The sequence below is a fragment of the Apteryx rowi genome, unplaced genomic scaffold (genome assembly GCF_003343035.1).
Source record: "Apteryx rowi isolate R43461 unplaced genomic scaffold, aptRow1 scaffold_1174, whole genome shotgun sequence".
Taxonomy (NCBI): Eukaryota; Metazoa; Chordata; class Aves; order Apterygiformes; family Apterygidae; genus Apteryx; species Apteryx rowi.
In genome coordinates, this window is record NW_020447391.1 from 70,814 (window position 1) to 83,166 (window position 12,353).

At 40.5% G+C, this 12,353-nt stretch overlaps 1 protein-coding gene across 2 annotated transcripts in view; it reads right to left on the reverse strand.

The window, feature by feature from the left end:
* LOC112974152 (G protein-coupled receptor kinase 5) overlaps positions 1-12,353 on the reverse strand; it is a 105,558-nt gene that overhangs the window by 50,020 nt on the left and 43,185 nt on the right. The window contains exon 2 of one of the 2 annotated variants that reach the window (XM_026082810.1): positions 7,853-7,930. In XM_026082810.1, the coding sequence (XP_025938595.1) occupies positions 7,853-7,876 (24 nt within the window). In that variant the 5' untranslated portion in view covers positions 7,877-7,930. Of the gene's footprint in view, positions 1-5,559; positions 5,642-7,852; positions 7,931-12,353 lie in introns of those variants that run through there. The other variant, XM_026082819.1, reaches the window with a different exon arrangement.

Here is a 12,353-nt window from a genome sequence, read left to right on the forward strand (position 1 = left end):
GGCAGATTCCTATGAGGCCGCTCAGTTGCTGAAATTTCGAGATGGAGAGCCTGTTATTCCAGAATTCTAATTCCCTGTTATTAGGAAATCAGATGGGAAATAGGATATGTTTAACTTCCAATTTATTCATTTGCCTCTTGTTGGTCTGCTACTGTGGTTGGTCTGCTACTGCTTCCAAGTTTAACACAATGCATCTTGAGCTCAAAAAGACATTTGCTGCCCCATTACATTTTTAGCTCCAGAAATTCAAGGCTGGACCGACCTGGAAAGTTACTGCAAGTCACAACCTGTGCAGGGAACAGCTGTGGATGACAGGCATTCAAATGGCTCCTGCATTATTGAGAAATCATGCACAGAAATCTGTGTGGATATGTCATGCAATGTAGTTTAACATATTCTGAGTGCGTTACACCTAGAGTGGAATTGGCCTCACTGCACTTCAATCATTTAAAAAAGAGACATTCAAAGTCACCCTGGGCTCCCTGTATAGTCAATGGGCAGAAAGAGGCACCTCATCTCACCTGCCTAGATGCCTCCCTGTGTTTGGGCAGACCAAGCTTGCAGTGCATGTGTTGAGAGCCTAAGGTGCTGGACTCACTGAAGGTCTGTTGTAATGTCATTCTGTGCAAATGCACAAAAGCCATGTTCTGCAGATTTCTGGACATCTTGCAAGCCAGTGTTTCAGGCAGCTGGAAAAGTCTAATTCCTTTCTCTCACGTGGGTAAAGTTTTCAGACAGAAGATGATGTGTCTGGGGAAGTTGAATGAACCTTAACCTTAGAATTAACTTCCCTGGCCATATGCATAATCTATATGAACTGAGTGTGGGTGATGAGGAGTATGCAGATGGCATGGGGAAAAGATGAACCCATTGAAAAAGAAAGGAGGAGCTGTAATGAGTATATTCATCAGCCAAGGGTAGACAAGTACATCCAATTCTCAGATAATCCTGTTGATAGTACACTGCTCTTTCTTTGCACAGTGCCCTCAGCTGTCTCGGGTGTTGTGGATAGTCTTTGGCAGCCCTCACAGCAGCCTGGGGGGCCTGCCCTGTGTCAACAGACAAATGTGAGCCAGGTTTACATGTGTGGTTGACATGAATCAGCTGAAACAAGTTTCCATTTTCCAAAGGGTCAAGTCAGAATAATTCCAGCAAACACAGGGCAGCTAAATGACTTTTGCCCACTGACCAAGTCATCCCAATGATTTTCCTTACCACAAATGACAAACAGTTAAGAAGCATCTGCTCAGCAAAGAGATGTGGACTTGGGAATGTAAGCTCTCCAAAGTGACAAGGAAATGCAGAGGTTCAAGTGGTAGCACTGCTTAGCATAAAACCAGTGTGGTTAATGACCCTAGCCCAAGCCTTCAATCAGTCTGAGCAGACACATTACGAATGGAGCCCTCCTTAAATCTAAAGGGCAGGATACAGGGGACTGCCACAGGACCTATTCTGGGACAGCATCACTGCGATAGAGCAGGCTCCACGTTGTTTCCATACGCTTGTATGCAGTTTGGCATCATTGCAAGAGCCAGAAATCCTAAGTGTTTAGTTAACTAACATTTGTATTATAAACAGTGGGTAAAGGATTAGGAAATAGGACTTGAGTGAACCGTGAGAAAATGCCTTTTAGTCTCAGACCACAGCAAAGGGACTCCTAATCAAGGCAACACTGTGTGATTTTTTGGATTCTTCTGACACACTATATTACATCCTGGTCCCAGTGACAGAAGAATGCTTATTAAAATAAATCCCAATTATAAAGCACTAATGTGAGTAACAAGGTTGCCATTCTGCTGCTCAGATATTTTCCCAGAATTAAACTTTGGAAAGTCGAGCTTATGCAGAAAGTACACTGAGAAGGGTACTTTCCTGGACTAATACACAGTGACTAGCAGAGATATTGATCATGCTGTCTCTGGAACAACAAGAATTATGTATTGATTTTTTTGGAGACTGGATTATGTATTGATTATGCTAGCTGCAATGCAGAGGCTAAGTAACACAATCATCTCTGGCTAAAATGGTGCCTGTAGAGTAGTGAAGTCAATAGAAGGGGGAGATGAGAAACCCATTGAGTCAAAGGGTAAAGTCCCAAGCCAATTAATTAAATGGCAAAATTCTCTTTCGCTCAAGTAAGGCCAGGATTTCTACTGAAAGTCTGAAAAGTCTCCTAATAGGAACCTAAGAGACACAGTCAATAACATCTTGAGCAAGTAAATAATTCTAGCCCATCTTAGACCATGCAACACATCGTGTGTTCAGAGAGGCACTTCATTGCTTACCTCAGTTGGGTCATTAATAAGATGCATAGGGCTTAGTCATTAATCTACTTGCAGGATTGCTGTGGTTTCAGAAAAATTTGAAAACTAGCTCTGGAGATAGCCCTTGGACCGAGCCTTAACGGAACATTTACAGTAGTCAGTGAAAGGTGATATTATGTTGGCCTTTTATTATCACCAAGATAATAAGCTTACCGTTGGACAGAGATGACTAGCTGGATATAAGTGATATAAGCTGAATTTGTTTGAGATAAGTAACAGTGTAGAAATCGATTCCTGAAGTCTCTCCCTTCAAAACACAAAGCCTCTGTCTCACATTAAACTCTGCAGATTGCTTTACAGAAGCTTTATGTCCTCCTTCTTTCAGAACTTCATTTACAGTGACTTTCAGCTTTTGTTTTGGCCATTCCAAAAACTATAACAACTTCCCTGGAAGGCATTTAGTAAAACTAAACAGAGCAAGAGGTCTCAGCACCTGAGTCCAACTCTTGTTACGGCATGACCTGCCCTTCCACAAATGGGATTCAGCCAGAATTAAATAGTGATGCATGAAAGGAGCATCTCCACAGGAGATGGAAGGTTTTAGTGATCAGAGAGGATGACTCACTCAGAAGCATAAGTGCCTAAGTTTGCATTTATTTTGATGGTGAAAATATATTGGAAGGGGAAAAGAAATCTTGAGGAGAGGACAATGGGAGGATAAGATCCTCAGCGTCAAGATTAAAGTACTGGTGTGCAAAAGGAAAATTATTCTTTGACAACACACAGAGCTGAGACAGGATGTTGTAAGCGTGAGCTTGCAGTCAGCTGGGGGACTTTGTCCATTAGAAGGGGTCATATACCAATTTAATTTCCTCTCACCCATATTAGATAGATGTTTCTTCTCCAGAAAGAACTGATGACAGGAGAACACTTTTTAGCCAGTAGACAAGTGGAAGTCCACGCACTGCTGATCAGCCAGTTTCCCTTTCGCCCTCCCTTCCCTATCCTATAATTGTTCATAAAAACAAAGACATATTTTTATTTAGCAAAATACCTATTGCTGCTCTCCTTTGACTGGAATAAGGAGGTTATTGCCTTGTCCAGCTAACCTCTTGCAGCAAAGAAAGAAATTGTAAACATGGTCTTTATGCTGTGCATTTTCTGGAGGAAAGGAGAACAAACAGGAATTCAGATAAGAAAACTATTGCTGTTGCTGTTCTTCATATTCTGTGAAGTATATTAACGGGGATAACAATATGCATTAGCCATCCTATTCACTAACATTTTTAGTACCCAGCTGAGTCCATATATAAACTATAATGGCATATGGAGACCATCTTAAGGGCCATTTCAAATCAATTTACTTTTATATAGCATCTCTCGAAGTAAGGTACTTTACAGAGAAAAAGAAAATAATGAGCTAGTGATTTAGTAGAGTAGAGCATGGCAGTTTTCAGGCTGGAAGGTAAAAATGATGCACAGAAATGCATAACTCTACTTTAAAAGCAGGACTAAGGTAAATGTATCTCATTGCTCTTACATTTCAAGAAGAAGCCAGGTAATGAAGCCAGGCTGAGTTCGGTTTAACTTAACCATTCTACGAAGCACTGAGGGCTCTTCCATTTACAGACAGAATCGGAACCTAAATCTGAAACATTCCCATCCAACTGTTGAGATTAAGAAAAGCCAGGAAAGAAATATTTGTGACCAATTCATATTAGCAGTTTTACCATCCTATTTCACAACCTCAGAAATTTTAGATTTCCTGTGGGTTGGACTTTTGCCCTCAGGGCTTATTAAGTCAAGAAGGCAGTTTTAAGTGCCTTTGTCATGGAAATTGTTAAAGCCTCTCTGAAAGAAGCAAAGGTCAGCAAGACTCTAGTCAAGAAACCCTTGATGTTACCAGTGTGGCAACCATTGCACTACTCCTTTTAAGTAAAGACAGCCTTCAGGTGGATTTGCCTTCAGAGTATGGTGCTGAAGTGGCACATGCCCCATTGGGTACAAGTCTCTTCCTGTTAACAGACAAGGTCATCTCGTCAGCAGTCCTCCCCACATAGCCCTTGAGGAATAGCTGGCTCACAGTGGGACCTTCTTGGAGAAGCAGGTTAACAAATCTTCATAGCATGTGTCAGGGGCAGGGGGGCCTTCGGCTACACCATACCTGTTCTATGGGTTTTCTCTCTCTTGCTCAACACTCAAGTGAAGTTGCTAGGGAAGCCAGTGAAAAAGCTCGTATTTTGGCATCTTTACTGTAAAGATCACATGTAGACCTTAGATTTAATTTCCATCAGAGTCAAATAGTTCAGAATGGCCCATTGCATATGAATGTTTCAATTTAATTCAGGAAAGAGAGAGGAAATACTAATACTTTCCTAGGGAGGAAGCAGGGACCCACTTCTGCAATGAGGCCCTGTCTCTATGTTCCCAGATGAGGCTCAGAGTTCCTACATGCCATTTCTCCAAGAGGCTTATACCACCCACTTTCCCTTTCGCATATCAGGACAGATTCAGAATTTGCGATCTCTGTCACTTGTAGGTCAAGGAGGCTGTGAAAACCTGAGTAGAAACCTGACTCTGCTCATGCTGTCCATGTTGTGAGCCATGAAAAGAGGCAGTTAGATCTCTTCTCAACTGCTCCAGCTAGCGTGTAAAGGCAGTTCAGGATGTTAAAGCTGAGTAGAGCCTGAATCATGATTCTTTGAGAAAGTGCCTCCTCACTCAACAATCTTGGGAAGTGTTGAGCTTGTTTAGCTGCCTCAGGATTGATGCTAAATGTTCTCCAGAAAAGTTCTTTACTCAGGAATTCACTGTTCCCACACATCTGAGTTTGCTAAGTGTACAGTGCAGTATAGTAACACCTTGCAGACAGTAGCTGTGTGAGTCACGAGGTTGTAAGCATTGGTGTGATGTCTATTCATCTGGGGAAATGTCTTCTTTTTCTTTCTGCTGTGCAAGTATTGTATGTTTTATTAAATAAAGTGCATGTTCCCTATGCAAATGAATGCACTTTAGAATGATGATATACTGACACATTGTATGTTAAATAAGTATGACATTTAAAAATCTAAGTAAGAACTAAAAATCATTTATAAATATTAAAGAGCATGAAGTCTACTTTTTGTTTTGATTTTGCTTCTGATCCTGCACTCTGGGAAAAATATTCTTCATATTATAAATCTGAATTATCTGTCCAAGAACTAAACCTATAATTTTTTTCCATCAGTCAAGCTGTATGTCACACTATTTTTATATCAAGACAATCAGGTTCTTTGAAGCACAGACATACACCTACTTAAAATAAATGTTCCTCTGAAAGCAGAAGGTTTGGGAATCAGCGGTTCTTTGTATCTTTCAAGGGACTGATAACTAGGTGGAGAAATGTAGCACTTAAGGAAAAGCAGGTTTCTTTGCTTGCCAGGATGATATTCCATGAGGACATTGGGGTCCAGATTCATCCCTCTTGACTGCAAGCATGCAACTTGTCTTAGAATCAGTCGCCCTGGATTCAGTGAAAAGAGAGAGACAGAGAGAGACTTCTGATGGCTTCATACCTGTCTTTTGGAGGCTCTTATTTCCTATAAAGGAAAGTAGTCCATCTAGACTCCTAACCTGAGTACCTTAGTTATGTATCTAAAATTAAGTGAAACGAATGCATGCCTTGCTCTAGATGTTTAAGTGTACGTGGAAGGCAAGCCCTCTATCAGAAAATCTAGTGGTCAACCCACTGCTATGGCACAGTCAACTTCACCTCTAGGAAGCGTTTTCTGCTACATGTAGAATGGCCTAGCCATCCCTCTGGAAAAAAGCAGAAGTTTCCCATTAAGAAAAAAACTGCAGTGAGGCCAATGCAGGCATTGAAGTACCACCCCCAAGGCAGGCAGTTTTAGATAACAAGTAGCATAACGCCTTGTTCCCTTTTCTCCAAAGATCTTAAGGCAATTTGCAAACACCACAGAAGCTCCAGAACACACTATAGATATCCTGTGCCCATTTCACATACTGAGAAACCAGCTACCCAGATCAAATATAAAGTCTAGAGTACAGCAGAGAAATTCCAGCTCCAAAGTACCAGCAGTTTACCTTATTGTAACACCATCTTTTTTGCTTGATGAAGAAGAAACTGCTCTCAGGCTGGTCTTCACTTCACATTCATTTAGCTCACAAGCTACTTCTCCTGCACTATGGGGTTACTGATAAACAGACAGGGATGGCAAGAGAGCCATAGGACAGCAGTGAAGTGCTCTGGCATCTGGAAACCCGCACAAAGACCAGCTGCGCTTAGCTGAAACTGAACAGCACTATCCTTCTCTCACTTTACTAGCCTGATATCAACAAAATACCTTTCCTCATTTCCAGATGAAGACTAAAGCAGCGGGAAATATTTTCCCTCAGTATTTGTTTCTCTTTTCTCTGTTGACAGAAACTTTAAGATAAATGATCATCTCAGTGGATTAAAGTGCAGTAGAACTTCATGCCCCTAATGAATGGGCAGCAGGAACCCATACTGGCAGTACTAAATGACTGCACATGAAACTAGCCAGGCTCGGTAAATGAAACCAGATCCCAGAATGCAGTCTGAGATAACTGAAAGTATGCACTGAAATTTATTGTAGGAAAATGACTGACTGGAAAAAAAGTGGTCTGCTCTGCCCCTACACCTCCAAAACATATTGTACTACTTAAATGCTTTAAAAGGCCATTTGCCAAAAACGCAATTCATTTTCCCGAAGGTCAAATGTATTTCTCTTGTAAAACAGTTGAAGCAGCGATTGTACATCTTGGTTACTCTTATGAAAGCAACTTAGGAAAAAGCCTAGGATTGTTCTTGTGTTTGAAGTTGGATGTTTACTGCTTACTGGCAGTGACTTTTGTGCAAAGGTTAAATGCGGTCAGCAATGATCGAAACCCAGAAAAGAAGGGTTAGTCCCAGTGCAGCCTGTCCAAAATTCCTGCAGCAAACTCGTAGTTCTGTTCAGAGTGCCACCCTGTGGACACAGCTGCTACCATGAGCTCTTCTCCTTCCTACAGACTGGAGTTGCAATGGTCAGGAAATGGTAGCAGTGGAAACAAAACTGGTTATATCATCTCTCACTTCCAGAACACACTGTACCATTATAATCTCATATGCCCACAGTTATTTTGGGGCAAATGGTGTGGGGAGGGGGGTGAGTTTTCCTACCAATATACAGTGTCTGTTACTAAAAAGCCATTTTTGCCAATGCATCTGAAACACCAGCTCTTTTCAATTGGATAGGAAATAATTGTGGAACTGGTGATAATAGCTCTCTTCTATTACAACACAGATGTAAAGTTTTGCACACAGAAGACAGATCAGAGAAGCCCCCCTGTTCTTTCACAAAGGAATTAAGTCCTAGTAAGCTCAAGTTCATCTTTAAAAGCCAATCTGTGGATTGAAATGTAAAGTTTTTTCTCTCTGGCTGTTTGCATAAGACTTGCAGTTTTATTCACTGGAGATTGTCACCATAAATTTTAAGACTCTGGTTTACAAAGCCTGTAACAACCTTTTTTAGCCAAGGTGCGCCTTGCAGCATTCCTTCAGTAATACCACTCTGGCTGTCCCTTACCTCTGGGGTGAGGTATTTCATCATGATTTCCTTTCCTTTCTCTCCCAGCTTTTCATCTGGAGCAATTTCATACTCTGCCTGGAACAGATATAAAGAAATTGTCAATATTTGCACTCATACTTCAGCATTATAACTTCATTTTGGATATGGCCTTAACCGAACATTCTATCTGAAGAACCTGGAGGATAAATACTATTTTCTGCTGGAAGTAAAACCTGTACACACAATCCTATTAAAAAGTTTCCATTATATTTTGACCAAACCCAAGTGATGTGTTTTCTGAGAAGATACCTTTTAATTAACACCCGTACAATTTAATTCATTTATATTTTATAGCCTTACCAAGCCAGTGTTCGAAGAATATTCAGTAACAGCAACTTTATTTGGTTCTGCTCACAGGGAAAGTGGATGCAGAAGGGAAAACTATTTCTCTGAGTATCAGAGAAAATGAATTTTGTTAATTCTCGCCAAAGGTATTTCAAGCACCAGGTGAAATCTTTCTGCAGATTGTCTTTTTGGTAGTATGTGCCCTTTCTATTTATTTACATCTTTCCCTTAGTCTAACACTCTGTTTCTAAAGCAGAGAGATTTGCCCATCACTTATAGTGATCTTTGATTCAGTCCCTCAGGAAAGCCGATCTAAGAGTATTTTAGGACCAAGAAAAAACAATGGAGACCATTTGGAGGAATAGACAGTACAGGCAAAATTCCCTTTGACTTCTGTGCATTTGAAAAGAAAGCACCTTATTCCCACACACAAAGCTTACCTACATTTTAAAATTCTGACTATTCTATGTATTGCAGCACTACTGACTTTTCATGAGTTTCAGGACAATGTTTATGTAAGAAACAAAGGAAGTATTACTTGTGCACTGCTAAGACATTAAGCATTTTAGTAAAGTTTTGGAATCATGGAAGGCATTCACAGAAAAATGTACTGTGTGGAATCCCAAGGGAGGCAGTAACTAAAAGATAATGACAAATTCTTAGAGACATTCTGACTTGGCACTGTCTAGGATACCAGGCGTTAGCTTCGGATCAAAAGATTTTCCAGAAAAAAGTCAGCTTAACAGTTTTTATGACTGCTCACATTAGAAATAGGATCCCAGAAAATCCTGCCAAACCAATTAAGTAACCTAGTCCAATACAAGCTGTCTGAGATGATAAACGAGGAGGAAGTTAAAAAAAAAATAAGGTAAATCAGACTGAGCTGGCAAACACTTGGAAGAATAAACTTCAGAACTATTGCCCACTCTAAGACATATATACTGCTCTGAGTTTGATACAATAAATCTGAAGGAAGGCTGTAATGAATACCCTAACTAAGCAGACTTAGGAATGACATGACATTACCACAGAGCAGTAACACTGCTCTTACTGATCTATCTGGCCAGTGCTGATTTAGCTATTGTAGCTTACTCCTAAAGCTGCATATTTGTACACATACACAGCAGGTTGCCTGAACAGTTTAGAATTACAATCTGATTTGGTTTGGGAAATGACAATGACCACGAATAGCAGAAAATCTGTACAGCTGATGAGAAATCTACTGAAAGCTCAAATCCACAAGTGCAGTACTTCCCTTTTAGTGACCATTTTGGGGATGAACTGATTATGTTCTCATAAAACTTAATATAAGGGTTTAAAAAGATCTTTCATCCAGTTTCCTGTCCATTTAGATGGTATCTGAGTATGGGTCATTTCAGCTCTCAAAGCATGGATACTCTAGAATGTTTACAGCATCTTAACAGCATTTTTCTTCATGAATCCTTGCTAGAGGATAAAGCAATGGCAAGAATCACAGAAGGAACAATTTTTTAAAAGGTCAAATAAATTGTATCTTATCTTGGCACAGTTATGCTAAGTTCATACAGAGGATAGGTGTTTTCCATCTAAAAGAAAACTGGAATTATGTGTTTTAATATGAGAAAATATTTGTACTTAAATGTAACCTTCTGTGCAGGCGACTGCCAAACAAAGAAGCAGAATTTTTTGGTAATGTCTCAGCATGGAGGCATCTAGGCACTACTGAGCCCTCAATTCAATACTATTTATAAATTATCTAATAATGATCATTTTCTCTCCTTCAGTTGCTTTTAGATTCTGAATATTCTACCATACTATTCTGAAAATGCCAAAAAAAGAAAATGGACCAGCAGATTCCTTAACAGATCTGTGCTGATACCAAATGTTGGTCTGTTAGGTCCCATTATCTTGAATGGTGCAGAAAAGAGATGTGGAAAGCTGAATATGCATGTATGCCTTGTAAGTGCCTGGCAAGTGTCAGCACCTTCTCCTGGAGCTGGCTTTGTGTAAATATGGGATTGCCATACTTTGGAAGTTAAATACTAAGATGAGTAAGCCAAGATTTTAGCTTATGTAAGTGGAAAAAATATGAGTTTCCAAAACAGATCACAAATTTGGATACCAGTATTTCATACGTTCAGTGATGTTCACATATAGATACTGGTCCATCTCAAATTGTTTCAGTAGTCTCTTGACAATTTCAGATTGCTGAAGATATTCTTCGTCCATACCAGTCTTTGATGATAGCAGTCATAAAGGGTTTTAAGTCAAGTATGCCAGTGGCATATATAATGCTTCATCAATGCTACACCAGACAAAAGCAATCCTGTCGCAAAGTTTCCAGTTTTCTCTTCAAATGTCATGGTTATTGGTACTCACTAGACCTAGTGGTGAAGATACAGACTCTGGAAAAGCTGCATCTGATACAAAACACAGTACACAGTTTGCTTAGCAATACTGGATCCTATTAACTCCCCAGTAAATAAAAACTGAATCAAAATACTTCATCTGCCATTCAAAGTGCACCATGGGATCGTAAAAAAATTCTGTGTCCTTTTGTCAGAGATATCCCATTATGTTTTCATCTGATCAGAATTGTAAAACCATAAGCAAATCAGGATAGACCGCCAAAGAAGATAGAATTTTAGCAGGAACTGGATCAATGTTTTGAAATGCACTTCCTAATGGGATTCACCATATGCATAGCTAAATGCAGTAAGTTTTACACACACACACACACACACACACACGCCATTTCTAATTCTATCTCAAGATAGTTGGGAAGGAATAAAAAGAAAGTTTAATTATACTTGCATTTTACACTCTCAGAAAATGCTAAACTATAGTGGTGAAGGTAGGAAGTGTCAGACAAGTGAAGATGTGAAAAGGAACTGTAAACTCTAACACTGAATAGTGTTGACAGAGACAGAGATTTAACTGTAGCGCAAGTATTAGAAGCCTGTTTCACTTTGTTATTATATCTCCTTTCAGTGTCATTTTTGTGCTATGCAGCAATGGATATTGGTACATTTTCAGCCATCAATTGTTATTACAGGAAGAATTACACATGTACAGAGACAGAGTGACTTCCCCATGTTCACTCTGCTGCATGCCTGGGAAGCGTACCAAGGTCCTTAACTCTCAATCTTATGCTTAAATCACAAGACACATCCCCTTCTTCCCCAACACTCAAAAGCATGGCTACAGTTTGCAAGTCCCTAATTGCTAGAAATAACATCATTAGTTAAAATCCATGTGGAAAAAATATTTTCCATTATTTCTTTGATGAATCCAGGCATGTGTTTCAAGGCTCCTGCTCTGAAGTCTAATAGCTTCTCCATGCCCTAGTTAGGTCAGACAGGGCCCTATTCATAGTTCATAAATGAGGGGAGGATTTACGATCACTCTGGCTGCATGGGACGAGCTGCAGGGGAAGGCTCTTTCTGTGGGCAGGCACGGATCCTTCAGTCCAAATGGTGAGAGGATGTGGGCTGGCCGCCATTTGTTACTAACTTTTCTTTTGGCTGCTGTTTCTGAGGTAGTAGTTACTTAGGTGGCTCCGGTTTCCCTAGAAGCAACCTTGGCTGAACGGGTGCATGGGGGTGAGAAGAGCCCTTCCCTCCAGAGCAGCTGCCTATGGTGAAGGGCCAGACTAGACGGGATGGGAAACTGCATTTCCACTGTGAAAGGGAGAAAAGTCCAGTCTATGGCCTTGTTTGGGAAGGGACCATGCACTGGAGGGATGACAAAGCAAGAAGTTCAGGGACTGGACAGTGATCATGACCTGCAGAGAACATTGCCAGAGCAATATGTGAAAAAATGCTTTGGATGAAAGTCTGCTTTATTGGCTGAGACATGGGGACCCAGTGGAGGTTCACATAAGCAACCTTAATTCCAACATTTCATTTCATCAAGTGTTTGCCTTTTGACTTAATATTCTTTGAGCTCCTCTCTGGGTGCATGTGAAACTGTATGGCTTAAAAATATGTGAAAATTGAAAAACCAAGCCTAAGGGATCACTCTGTAGAAGGAGGTGGACTCTCTCCCACAGCAAGCAGCTGCCTGTTGGCCTGGCCAAGTATGGCACAGCCACAGGAGCTGGGTCCCTTCTACCTGCCAGGAGACGGAGATGGGAATGATGGCTTCCACCAGTGTGGTTTCAGACTTCTTGTTAGAAATCAGAGGATGGTGAAGC